Source organism: Branchiostoma floridae, chromosome 7 (assembly GCF_000003815.2).
Source record: "Branchiostoma floridae strain S238N-H82 chromosome 7, Bfl_VNyyK, whole genome shotgun sequence".
Taxonomy (NCBI): domain Eukaryota; kingdom Metazoa; phylum Chordata; class Leptocardii; order Amphioxiformes; family Branchiostomatidae; genus Branchiostoma; species Branchiostoma floridae.
The window spans coordinates 12333538-12345498 of record NC_049985.1 but is presented as its reverse complement, the minus strand read 5'-3'; the positions used below and the strand labels follow the sequence as shown (position 1 = coordinate 12345498).

The 11961-nt window shown below is 41.5% G+C and overlaps 1 protein-coding gene across 2 annotated transcripts; it reads right to left on the bottom strand.

Moving 5' to 3' along the window:
• Positions 1-3894: 3894 nt before the first annotated feature.
• Positions 3895-11543, bottom strand: LOC118419905 (prolyl 4-hydroxylase subunit alpha-3-like). Of its 2 annotated transcripts, none has more exons than XM_035826565.1 (14): positions 11400-11543; positions 10017-10372; positions 9261-9409; positions 8447-8829; positions 7980-8031; positions 7637-7785; positions 7148-7321; positions 6797-6864; positions 6379-6484; positions 6077-6130; positions 5748-5807; positions 5374-5442; positions 4943-5039; positions 3895-4611 (listed from the first exon to the last, which is right to left on the bottom strand). In XM_035826565.1, the coding sequence occupies exons 2-14, from the start codon at positions 10196-10198 to the stop codon at positions 4541-4543; spliced, it is 1614 nt and encodes a 537-aa protein (XP_035682458.1). In that variant the 5' UTR covers positions 10199-10372; positions 11400-11543; the 3' UTR covers positions 3895-4540. The 2 variants fall into 2 exon arrangements, with proteins under 2 accessions (XP_035682458.1, XP_035682459.1); XM_035826566.1 differs by having other exon boundaries at positions 11404-11540.
• Positions 11544-11961: the final 418 nt, after the last annotated feature.

Below are 11961 nucleotides of genomic sequence, written 5' to 3'. Positions count from 1 at the left end.
AGTATAATCTTTTCATAATAAGTCTTGTGAATTTAAGAAGCAATGCAGATGGACAAATCAAATTCAAGTCCGATTCTTTTTCAAGTGGACTAAAGTTATAACTTGTATGGCTCTGTTCCAGACTCAAGGTAATTACATGTAGGAGTAAGACTTGTATGATAACGCCCTCTTGAACACATTAAACATTTCAATGTTTATTTGCATTCCTCTGTTTTCATTATCAAAAACTCACCAGATTATTGATTAAAACTAAGTCAGTTTTCATTTACCTGTGCGAGATTACTTTACCTTTCTCATGAATCAGAATAATTTCTCTGGTCTGTTAAAGCAGCCATGCAGAGTTTACTGGCACTACTGATGGATCGGAAGTGTCTCCTGGTGATGAAGGAGGAGGAGGCAGCAGTCAGAAGTCACAGAATGGACAGGCTGCAAAGGGAAAGTTCTACCTAGACCTGAAGAAAAAAGCCCTGGAGGCAACAGCTGGTATTGAAACATTAACTCTGAATTTCTTTTATAGAGGCTAGTGTACATTTTTTTCTCAATCAGGTTCGTAGGGCCTGATGTTATTATCATGAAGATGAAGAGTGACCCGTAGCGATAACTGTAGCAGCATCTCTTCTCCTTAAGTCAGAAACATCAAGCTTAAGGCAAGCTTGACTTCACTGATGCAATCACTAAAATGTGAGCGAAAATGTGTCCAGTTCACTTCACTTCAAACACTGAAAAAAAAATGTTAATGAGCCAGAATGCCATTGTGTGTGATGCATTTGTGTCCATTACTACACTTATCGTTTGAAAAACAGCTAACGTTATATAATAGCTTGAATAATCAACATTTGGTTATTCAAAGTGGTCACAGGCATTAAGGACTGTCTTTACTCAGAGTGATGTACCGACCCAATGAAACTATTCACGGTTACTCTATTTTGTTTTTAGAACCATAATGGGACAAAAGAATTCATACCTGTATATTTCCTCTTTTAGACATGAAACTGGAGGACTTGAACCAGGACCAGAGGGATTGCCTTGCCAAGCAGCTGAACCCCGAACCAAGTGCACTGGGAGTTCACAAGAACTGGCGTCACTTTGCTTGCTACTTTAACATTGACAACATGCACATTAACAACTGGCAAGGGATGAAAAATGTTCTTGACTACCTGGAGAATTCCACTCATGTCACAGTTCCTGACATCATAGAGGCAATTGACTTTATAGGAAGGGTGAAAGTAGTGGAAAGTTTTTGCCAAAGCCTTTTTAAAAATGAGGAGCACCATATTGATTCTGTCAATGTGTAACTTCAAATGCATTTTAGATCTAACTATGAATTGTGAATGTGAACCACATTTATGCTCCTGAGCGCATCATACTATCAGTCGTATAAATTTTACATAAGTGTCTATTTTTGCATAACTGGTAACACAGACACCGCTACAAAGCTGTTAGATATGTCTGCACATTTAGCCTCCAAATTGTTACATGACTGGCAAACATGCATACCTGCTTTAATGTGAGCTATGTTCTGGGTTTGAATCCCTAGTAGCTCCCAATGTTATGCCTAGGGAAAAGGAACTTTACAAGAAAGTCCTCACGCAGCTCAGGTTTTAATGCCTGTACCTATTTGGCTAGATATGTCCTCTTGGTTGGGATACAAAGCTGGAGGGCCTGTATTTGAGCAGAGCCACTCAATGATCATGAGTAGGGATTTCCCACCAAATGTGAGTGCATCAAACCAATCACCATGCATTTTGCATTACAGTATGGCATAACTGGTGAGTTTTACCAGTTATACAATGCAAAAAAGAGCCCTATGTTATATGACTTGATGGTATCATAAGCTGGGCACTTGTTTAATACTGTCTAGATTGGTAGGTTATTGAAGTAATCATTGAAGAATAATCAAAGATCAAACATTGGTGTACAAAATCTTATGATGTATTTTTTTAGTTCTATTAGACTTATCAATAATACCATTTTAATATGCAAAAAATGAAGGTAAGACATATTTCTGGGGTACTGAAATTTCCATTTAGTGTTATTGCTTGGAGGTCATGGTGGATGTCCTCATTGGCCATTGTGTAATGTGCTGTTGTGGCTGATGGAAGTGTTCTGTATATTATTTATGTATATTATATAAGTTTATGTTTGTTGCAGTACTTTAAGTTACTTTTTTGTTCAAAGCTCTATGACATTATCTGCCACTTTTGTTGCCAAGACATACATGTTCACATAGGTTTATATATTATGTGGTTATTCCATTTCATTTTTGTTGCTGTAAAAAAACTTTTGGTAATGTATATTTTCCCATGGTATATTTTTACTGTTATTTTTTTAACATACTAGAACATTTTTTGTTACTGGTGGATTTTTCAGCAATGGGAGACACTGTATTAGTTGTGCATAAGTGTAATATTATAAATGGGACACCAAGTACCCAATATTGTTTAACTTGTTGTAGATTAACCTCAGATGAAACCATGCATATTATCAGGGCAATACAAAGGAAGCTAATTCATTAAGGGTTAAGTTCTAGTTTCTGTTTTGTTCCTATTATCTTGTCATTACTCTAGGTGTATTAGAAAAACAAGTCATAAACCTAACATGTATTCTTCAGGTAAATGAAAATAAACTAAAAATCCTGTTCACTCTACAATATTGTAAAACAAGGCTGGTCTGTTTAAAAGATACAATGTTGTCACAATACAGAATCTGTACAAGAAATAATCACTTTATATAAAGTGCTTGTTTTTCGTCGGCCATGCGACTGCGTACTTTGTAATTTCTGAGGCCACATTGAATTCATTTTGTATGCATGACATACTCCGGGCAGAATTGATGAAAATGGAAGCAATACAAGATGAGAAAAAGTTAGTGAGGTCTAAGGTTGTAGAAAGGATTGATCACATAGAACACGGTTTTATAAACCCTTTCTTCTGGAAGATGTTAGGAAGAAGTTTATGAAGTGTGTCAGGAAAGACGGCTTCTCGAGTTCATAGTCGCGAAGACTCGCGATCGATCAGCCTTTGCAAATTGTGATCCGGTCCAGAGGATCCCTACATTCCTGGCCTTGGCGAAATACCAGTGCGAAGAGCAGCAGGATCAGCCGGTCCTCCAACACTCCATGTGCATCAACTCACATTTCGCCGCCTTCACCTTCTTTCATGTTCGTGCAGAAGAAAAGAGACGAAATCCTTCTGGAAAAGAACCTGTCACTGGTAGGGTTTGACAGCTAACCGGGGTACCGCGGCCTGTGGCACGTGGCGGAGACTGCTTCTTCGCCGCCGCCAGACCACTTGGTAGAGGAGACCCCCGTATCGTCACCACCGCCCAGCAGTTACGACCTGGTCCGGTACACTCGAGCTCACTCATAAGAAATATTCCATTGCCGTTCCGGGCGGTTTCTGGGCGTTCCAACAGGAGCGCGGCAGGGCCATGGAACGACTAGTCATAATATAAGGGGAAAAGTGCTCAGCAGTCATATGTAATACTTTGACAGGAAAAAGAGAGAGGAGGAGTGTGACTCGGTCTAGTAGGGCAGCAATAGGAGTAGGGGACTACTGTTCAATAGGGCATTTCAGCTGCAACATGGAGGCTGGGTAAAGATACCGCTATGTTGAAGAGCACTAACTACAGTAGTCCGGACCGACCTCAATGTGGGGTCAGGAGGAGCCTCCGGAGAGAAGTGAGCGGTGCCGATCCAACGAGTATCAGACAAGGCACGCAAGATGAGTGGTGCTCCGAGGGGAGGGGAGTAGCTACAATACTTCAGAGTACATGTAGCTCTTCTCTGGAGTGGCATCGATGATGATCACAAAGAGAACATGCCGTGTTCAACTGACATGGCGCCGCTAGTACAGGCATTCGGGATTAAAACCAATATAGAGACGCAAACATATGTATGGTGCATATCTTTATTGTTTCAGTTGTCATGATGTCCTTCCTAATGTCTCATAGCATCCATTTTTTTACTTCAAGTCGATGTGACTTCCTAAGTGGATGCAACTTTCATGTGCGAGTCTATGCGACACACACGTTTTCTCACCATGAGTGTACTTTGTAAATCTGTGATTATAACGTTAGCCCTGATTTGTCGTCATTATTATCGCATCAATAAATTCTTGGAAACAAAAGGTACTCCTCTTCTGATCTTTTCGTAACCATCTTACGAATACTCAATCAACAATCCGAATTAAAGTTACACGATTTGAGTAACTACAGCTCTTGCCGGCTTCATCCAAGCAAATCAAATTGAAGAGAATTTCTTTCTACATAAATAAAAATTTTCATCCGTTTGCCATTTGACATTTTTGCATTTTGCAGCACTGACTTCTAGTAATTTTAAGGGGTTCACTTTCACCATGACTGAATGGTACGTGCATCTAAACACTGATTCTCCACAATAATAATACATACAAACTTGTGTAGCTTCCTAGCTTGACAGGTGATTCATTTCATTTTGGCCTCTGTGTGGTCTCCTTCTGCCATCAGTGGTTGACCGGGAGGAAGACGGGACTAAAGCAGCGTCAACAGTCATGCTCACAACCTACTCGTCTGGTGTGAGACCACATGGCCGCCGGAACTCGTTCCCATGCTCGCGTATCCACTTGTTAGCGACTGGGAGAGGAGAAACAATAACGGTCTTTATATCCGTGCAGCTGTAGCTTGGTATCCAGCAGTAGTATAGCTCCCGAGTATCTTCTGTCCTCTCCGCAAAGACGGCTGGATACCAAGCTATTACTATATCACAAATAGATTCTATGCTGAATCAAATTAGTTGGTTGTTGACACATTAAAAGCAAATATTTTTTTCTTCGCTAGAAGTAGAACAGAATAACTAAAGAATGATTTATGGTAAGGCCGAGCAGTCGACTCCTATCGACAATATCATCCCACAGTGTGATTATTTGTGGCAAAATTAAATTCTGGTACAAAAGAAAGGACTTACTCCATTTGGACCCTATAAGAACAGGACAGCCGGCGTGTAGAGAGTTGGGCACCACGGCTCCTGACCTCTCCATACTCCAGAACACAGCGGCACTGTTCTGTGTGCAACACGGGAAACGTGCTCAGTGAGATGCGATTGGAGACTTGGTTCTGCATGTTCACTCCAAACAATCTGGAAAACGTAACCTTCTCCCTGTTGTGTAACCCCGTAATGAATAGAGGACTGCTACTTCAGGGCTAAAAGTTTTAGCTCTTAAAGAATGCAATGCAAAACAAAAACGTGTAATGCAGTGGAAATAATTTTTTCCAAACTTTGACCTTTCTCTTCCCTCTTAAACTCAAACCCCACAAAGGCAAAAAACGTCATCGTGGGTCATACAAACAAAAACAAACAAATAAACAAACTAAAAAGCTTGACAGTCTTCCACCAACCCTGACAATAGGAACGGCGACGTCCACAATGGGGAAAACTGTGGCTCCACCGGCATCCACGTCACTCAACTGGAAATACACAAACATCAGAACTCAGATTAATGTTAACATTAATACCTCGGATTTACTTTTGTTTTCTCATCACGTGTTACATAAAGAGTCAAGACTTTGTTACTGTCATAAAGTCATATATACATCTAGATTACATCAATGTGACGTATGAGAGACTACTTTCGTCGACAAAAGGAATATTGACATTTGTACTTCAAAGCAAAATCCAGTCACTAGTACATATAGAATCTCCCATAGCCTACTGTGATAAGATTACTAGTAAGTATATCTATTACTGTACAGAAATGCCGATCAAAACTTACGTATAACAGGAAGGTGACAACCCTGTTGCCGTTCTGTATATGACGTGTCACGTGATCTCCCTATCAGGATGACATATATCGATCAAATAACTCATCTAAATTTATATATGCACATGTAAAAACACTCATTTACTTCATCATATCAAGATACAAAGTGTACAAGTATTAAAGTAAAAGCAATCATTCCCGGAGAGAGCGGAGGTTAAAAGAAAAATAATGCATGTAGATATGAAAATGTGAACTTATACATTGTTTGTTCTTTTAACGAATACTATTGCCGTAAATTCGACATAAAAAAGGTAAAGACTAAAGTTTATTATGCAACATACCTCAAAGTAATCAGTGTGGGGGATGTATTGGCCTCCAAGTCCATAATTCACAACCTATGGAAACAAGAAACTAATGCATAACATATTTTTTAAAGTATCACAATTAGTGTGAATAATATTGTGTCATATATGCACACATATGCACACAGAGCTATCCAAATAAAGTTTAATCTAATGTCGACTATCTTCCGCTGTATTATCAAAGTGTCCTGTTCCATGCAAACGAAAGAATCGCGACCACAGCTAGCCGCAAACTGAAGCCTCTTCTTGGGAAGTACTTTGTTGTAACAGCAATCTGTTACCTGGAAAGCTTCTGCTGTCCCCTCCGCGGTACTGAGGCCCGTAGCGTAGTCCACCCTGCGGCTCAACTTCGCAACTACAGGATCGTCGTAGTCGAAATGCCAGGCACTAAAAAAGGTAAACGTAAAACAATGATCCACTTTCATACTTAGTCAAAGAGTTTATCATTTAATTCAAGTTCCTACAACCACATAAAAAAAGACCTCGGAAATAAACAAACGGCTATCTGCACGAAATTTTTGTAAGTATTGATATAAAAGATCGAGAGGTAGTCTCTTCAGTGGCGTATGATGGAGTGCAAGGTTGTTTTTTTTTTAATGACATTGACAGCCCCCTTCCTCAGTACTGATCTGAAAAATACAGGTGTTTTTTTTTTTTCAAGACAAATTTGCAAGAACAACAGGGCTTTAACTGTCTTACGTTTCGCTGACTCTGTTTAGGATGATGGCATCTCCTCCGTCGTCCCCAACCACCACTGATCTGTGGAACTGACGAATAGCGTTATAATGTTGTCACAGTAAGTATCGTACGATTAAGCCATTGCTCATGAAAACGGCGTCATGTTGATATGCTAACTCCCACTGCTGGCTCGAGAAATTGTCATTTTGGATCTGACCTAGCTATTGGCTACCCCCAACGGATGATTTACCACACGCAATGACGATTTGGGGTTTCAAATGTTACTGTGAAAACTGAATTTCCAATGTGACAGATATTGGTTCTAGTACTGGATAGAACCCACGGAGCTAAAATACGGATGGCTACCAGTACCTTAGGAATGGCCATTTCCCGCATCCGGGCAGCCTCGCTTTCGGAGACGATGTCGTGGAACAGATGGATGACGGGATTGGTCTCGTGCAGAACCTCCATCTTGATGGGGCCGAGGTAGAAGTACGGGCTGGGGCGGAAGTACCTACAGCTGACTGACGAGCGGAGAGCCCGGTTCTGAAAGATCATTGGATAAAGAACTTTAACGTTACGTATTAACGTGACGTCATACGCCGTCATATTAGTGCCCTATGTTTTCTTGTCAAAGTATACGTATAACCCATATATAATGAAGGATAGTACCGAACCGAATGAGTGAGTGAGTGAGTGAGTGAGTGAGTGAGTGAGTGAGTGAGACATATGACGATCAAGACTACTTTTAGATTTGTTAGTTTTAGATTTGTTTCATGTTAGCTACAATCTTACTGACAAAACTCTTTAGTGATTACAATGGATGAAGTCTATGAAGATATACTAAAAGACCACGCGTACTTGTAGCACCCCAACACGGCACAGCTCCTCATACTTGTCCCTCCCCTCCCAGTCGTCCGGTCTCTGTAACTGCCACACATAGCTGCCTTGTAGGTTGGCATAGTACTCCTCGTCAAGTATCCGTGACTTGGTGTAGGGGTTGGTGGGATCTAGATATAAAATAGTATGGCTTAGGTTTGGAAACCTAAGATAAAACATGTCGTATGGTACACATGTATATTCAACAATTAAATCAACTCTGATTATTCAAATGTCTTATTTCTTTCAACATCACCAAAATATCCACGACCACGACTGAATGCCTGACTGAATGTCTGACTGAATGTATTTTATCTCAACTTACCGATTCTATAGGATTCTGAGTACAGTTGAAGGGCCCCGCGATGGTTTCTAAGCTGGAACAAAGTTAACATGTAAGTACTTGCAATAACATTTAAACATCCAACGGTACGCGGATCTTAGAAAATAGAAAGATACATAACCAATTTAGAGGTTTCTTTCTCAAAACTGACTAAAATCTTTAATCATCTTCTGAATTCTATATAACCAACGTATAAACCCTTTCACTGAGATCAGAACGCATTTGTGGCGACAGAAATTTTAGGTAGTATGTCAAAGGTAAAGGCTCCGAAAAAGAAACAAAACTCGTCTGGACATTTTTATGCAAATCGAGACATTGGTCGAGACAAGGACTATTCTTTGGGTTTAACTTTGACATATTACCTAGAATTCCTGTCGCCGCACATGCGTTTTAATCTCTGTGAAAGGGCTTATTGTGTATGAGAAAATGTCAAACGAAAAGGAAAATACCTTTGAATACGTGTCTGCGAGTCTCTCCAGAACATCTCTCCTGTCGGGACACATGTCGCACTGGTTCGCGTTCATGATCGCCAGGGTCTCGTTCAACCAGAGAGCCGCATGATAAAGGTCGTTATGCGACTGTGCAACGATCCCAAAATAGAAGACGTCCAGAATGCTGAGCTTGAGCGGTAACGTCCTGTTCTTCAGCTCCGCGACGTTGACGTCGTGACACGCGTCCGTGTCGTTCGGACGGCACTTCATGACGATTTCTCCGTCGATGATTCTGCGCATGTCCAAGTTGTAGACGTCCTGAAGTCTCATCAGCGCAAGCGCACATCCCTCCAAATCCGCGAGACTGGGGAGCTGCAACTCGTCATACAACTCACCAAACACTGGGCGGAGGAAAGAAAAAAACATGTGTACGTGTCAGATTTCAGTACTGGAATCCGACAAGATTTTGTACTGAACGAAAAACAAGATCTGACGAAAATGACATGTTTGCTGACAAGTACATGTGCGGGACAAAGAACATCTTTTGTTTCAACTTATTGAATATCTTGCATATTCTATTTACTGTTGTCTCTTCTGTCAGTTAACCAAACTTGCTTTTCGTTCAAGTAAATCAGTAGTAATGTATTAGTTGCGTCACGTCATGTACATTACTGTTGCATCACAGGGAAACCTTATTGAAGTTATGACTCATAAAATACGTGAAAATGCTTTAAGTCATCGATCGTGTATGTGTATTAAACATAGATTCCCAGGTCAACGCTTTTCAAAGACCCCCACCCCTGTTTGGGGTTTACGTGGAAAGATGCATCACCTTCTTGAGGCTGAGGTAGAGTTTTGATGGCGTTGGCCCACTCCTGGTTCAGACGCTTGATGAGCAGGTAGGCTCCGATCGGGTTATATACGAGACTATTGGGGTCCACCTGGGTCGGATCGGACAGCCATGCAGTGCCCTCTGCCAATCTTGAAGAAAGATGCAGACATGAGAAATTGTATTGCCCCCGAATTCAATCAAAATGTTCACTTCTATCGCTTCTTTAAAAAACTGTTCTCTGTTAAGTCGATTTTCAACATGCAATGGTAATCAACGTTGGCCTAGATTTACTCACTAGCAACAAGAGCTATCCTCTTAGTGCGTAAAACAAGACCATTTGGAAATTGACGAGAAATATGTGTCAGCAACGTGTGATGTTGCCAAATATGTAAACCGAAGAACAAACCTATCAATACTGCTTTATAAACACAAACACAAATAAACACAAACACTGCAGCCATTCCTCTAACTCTGTACTCTGACACAACCGTTTAAAATTCCCACTCACCAGCTGATGATTTGGAACATGAGAGAACGATAAACATGCAAAACTTCCGCATGCTAACGTGTTGTCTACATTATTTGCACATTCCTTATAAATAACAGAGGCCTTTGCAACTGTACATTGCATGTAGATAACAGAGGCCGTTACAAACAAGCCAACAGCTTCACTGTATCACATTGCATGTAAGAAGTAGCTTTATCAACTAGTATATGATTAAGACTGTAAGAGGAGCAGCATCATGCTCATCATACCTTTGCAGTTCTGGCGGCACCAGCCCTCCCAACCTCACATAGTTTCTCACGGCTCGCGCCATCTCGCTCTCCACCCACACCAGACCCTCCATGTGCACGGTAGCGGAGAAGAAATCCCCGCCCGCAAACGCCACCATGCAGGCGGTGAGAACTAGCGAGGAGACGGAGAAACGAACGGACATGTCGACTGGCACACGCAATATTACTTGGAACGAACCAAGAACAATCACGGAGGGGTGTTCAGCTATGCTAAGGTAGCACAGAGTCGGCACAAGGCATGGAAGGACTTAGCTTGGCTCGCAAACGTAGACAAAAGATACAGGACGACAATGAAAACGAGAGCTGTAGCAGCTGACCTGAAAGAAGAGAAAGAAAAACTTTTAATGTCATGACCATTCCCAAGATCCTATATGGTCCGCCCCTCACCACCCAATAAAAATACATGTGACAATCAACACATTCACCTGTTAAACATATTTTGGGTGATTCAATTTATAACGTTACGTCGGCGGACACTGTTTGATTTGAAAAGATCAAAATAAAAAGAAGAAGATATCAGAATTTTCATACAGGGGCGAGATAAAAAGTGTTTTATGTGGCTATTGTCCAAACTTCAGACGTAACTGTTTGTATAAGTTGCCTTAAAACTCGGTCAATCCTTTACGAGCCTTTTATAATATTGAATTGACCTGCGCTTTTGTTTACATATAGAAGCCAACGGCTATCAGTATCAAACATAGTAAACCAGTGCGAACTGTAAACTGATGAGAAGCGGCAAGGAGGTTTTTTTAAGCGGTTTGCACACGACTTTGTGACATAATGGACGGTCCCTTGTTACCGAGCCTTTGACCGGTTCCATTCAAGATGCTGTCTTCCTCTTGTTAAAAGTAATCAGTTCCATGTGGGGCAGTGGGGCCACTCAAGGGCAGATTACAAACGACAAGTCTGAAGTGCCGAGTATTCATGATTCATATCTTGACTAGAGAGTTGTTCCTTCATATTTCAGTAAATCCACAACGTTTCTGTGAGTAAATACGAGAAGTCTGTGGCTAGTATCCTAGTAGGCAGTGCCGTGTTATCCCCGACAGAGCTTTCATCTTGGACTGATTCCAATTCCGACCCAAGATCCAAGAATTTTAGATTCCTTGTTGTTGGCTTCAGTTCCTTGGAATACAGGAAGTGATTACAGAACAATGGGCAAGACCACAAGTAAGACTTAGCTTATCTTTACACCCACTAAACAACCATCAAACCACCTCTCCCCACCCACAATTTTCCCTAGCGTTTGGAAATATAGGGGCAAGTAGTAGACATGTACGCCCAGAGTAAATCTGAAAAGTAACATATATATGCGATGCAGTGTTCAAGACGGTTTTTACTTACCTACTATAGCGGTACACTGGGGCAACATCGTTCCATGCCTGGTTCACTCCGCACGGACAAACATCTCAAACGCCGAGTACAGCAAGCTCTGGAAACACTGTTGCTGAGTGTACCGTGGAGTTGGACACGTATTCCAAATTAAGACGGGGCAAACCACAATCTATCACCGCTGGAGGAAGGGTCGCAGCGATGTGTAAACTAACAACACGTGTGTGACAGAGATTGCGGGCAATCCGGGACGACCCACTTAATTTCATAGGGATGGAGACTTATCTTTAAGCAGATGTTTGAGTTGGCCCTTGTAAGGTTTGCTGACAGACCAGCGCTGACAGTCCTCTTACGGCACTTTTGCTTCTCTCTCCCGGAATAGAGAGCTATCAGAAAAGCTAAGCCTGGGTATCAATATCTCCGTGGTATCAACCCGCGAGCTCTTTTTTTTTTGCTTGCTAGCCGCGGTTACTATGGGGGATGGTACCCAGGCTAAGAAATGCTAAGAAATGCTGGTGGTCGGTAATCTCCAAGCAGATTCCTCCGGTGGCATAAAACAGTAAGCTGGGGAAGG

Bases quoted from the DNA above. Each gene is read 5' to 3' on its own strand.
- LOC118419905 (XM_035826565.1), bottom strand. From the start codon at position 10,198: ATGTCCGTTCGTTTCTCCGTCTCCTCGCTAGTTCTCACCGCCTGCATG. The intron at 8,830-9,260 runs GTGATGCATCTT...TCCTCCGCCCAG, and splicing joins TCTACCTCAGCCTCAAGAAG to TGTTTGGTGAGTTGTATGAC. The intron at 5,808-6,076 runs GTATGTTGCATA...TCATCCTGATAG, and splicing joins CCCACACTGATTACTTTGAG to GGAGATCACGTGACACGTCA.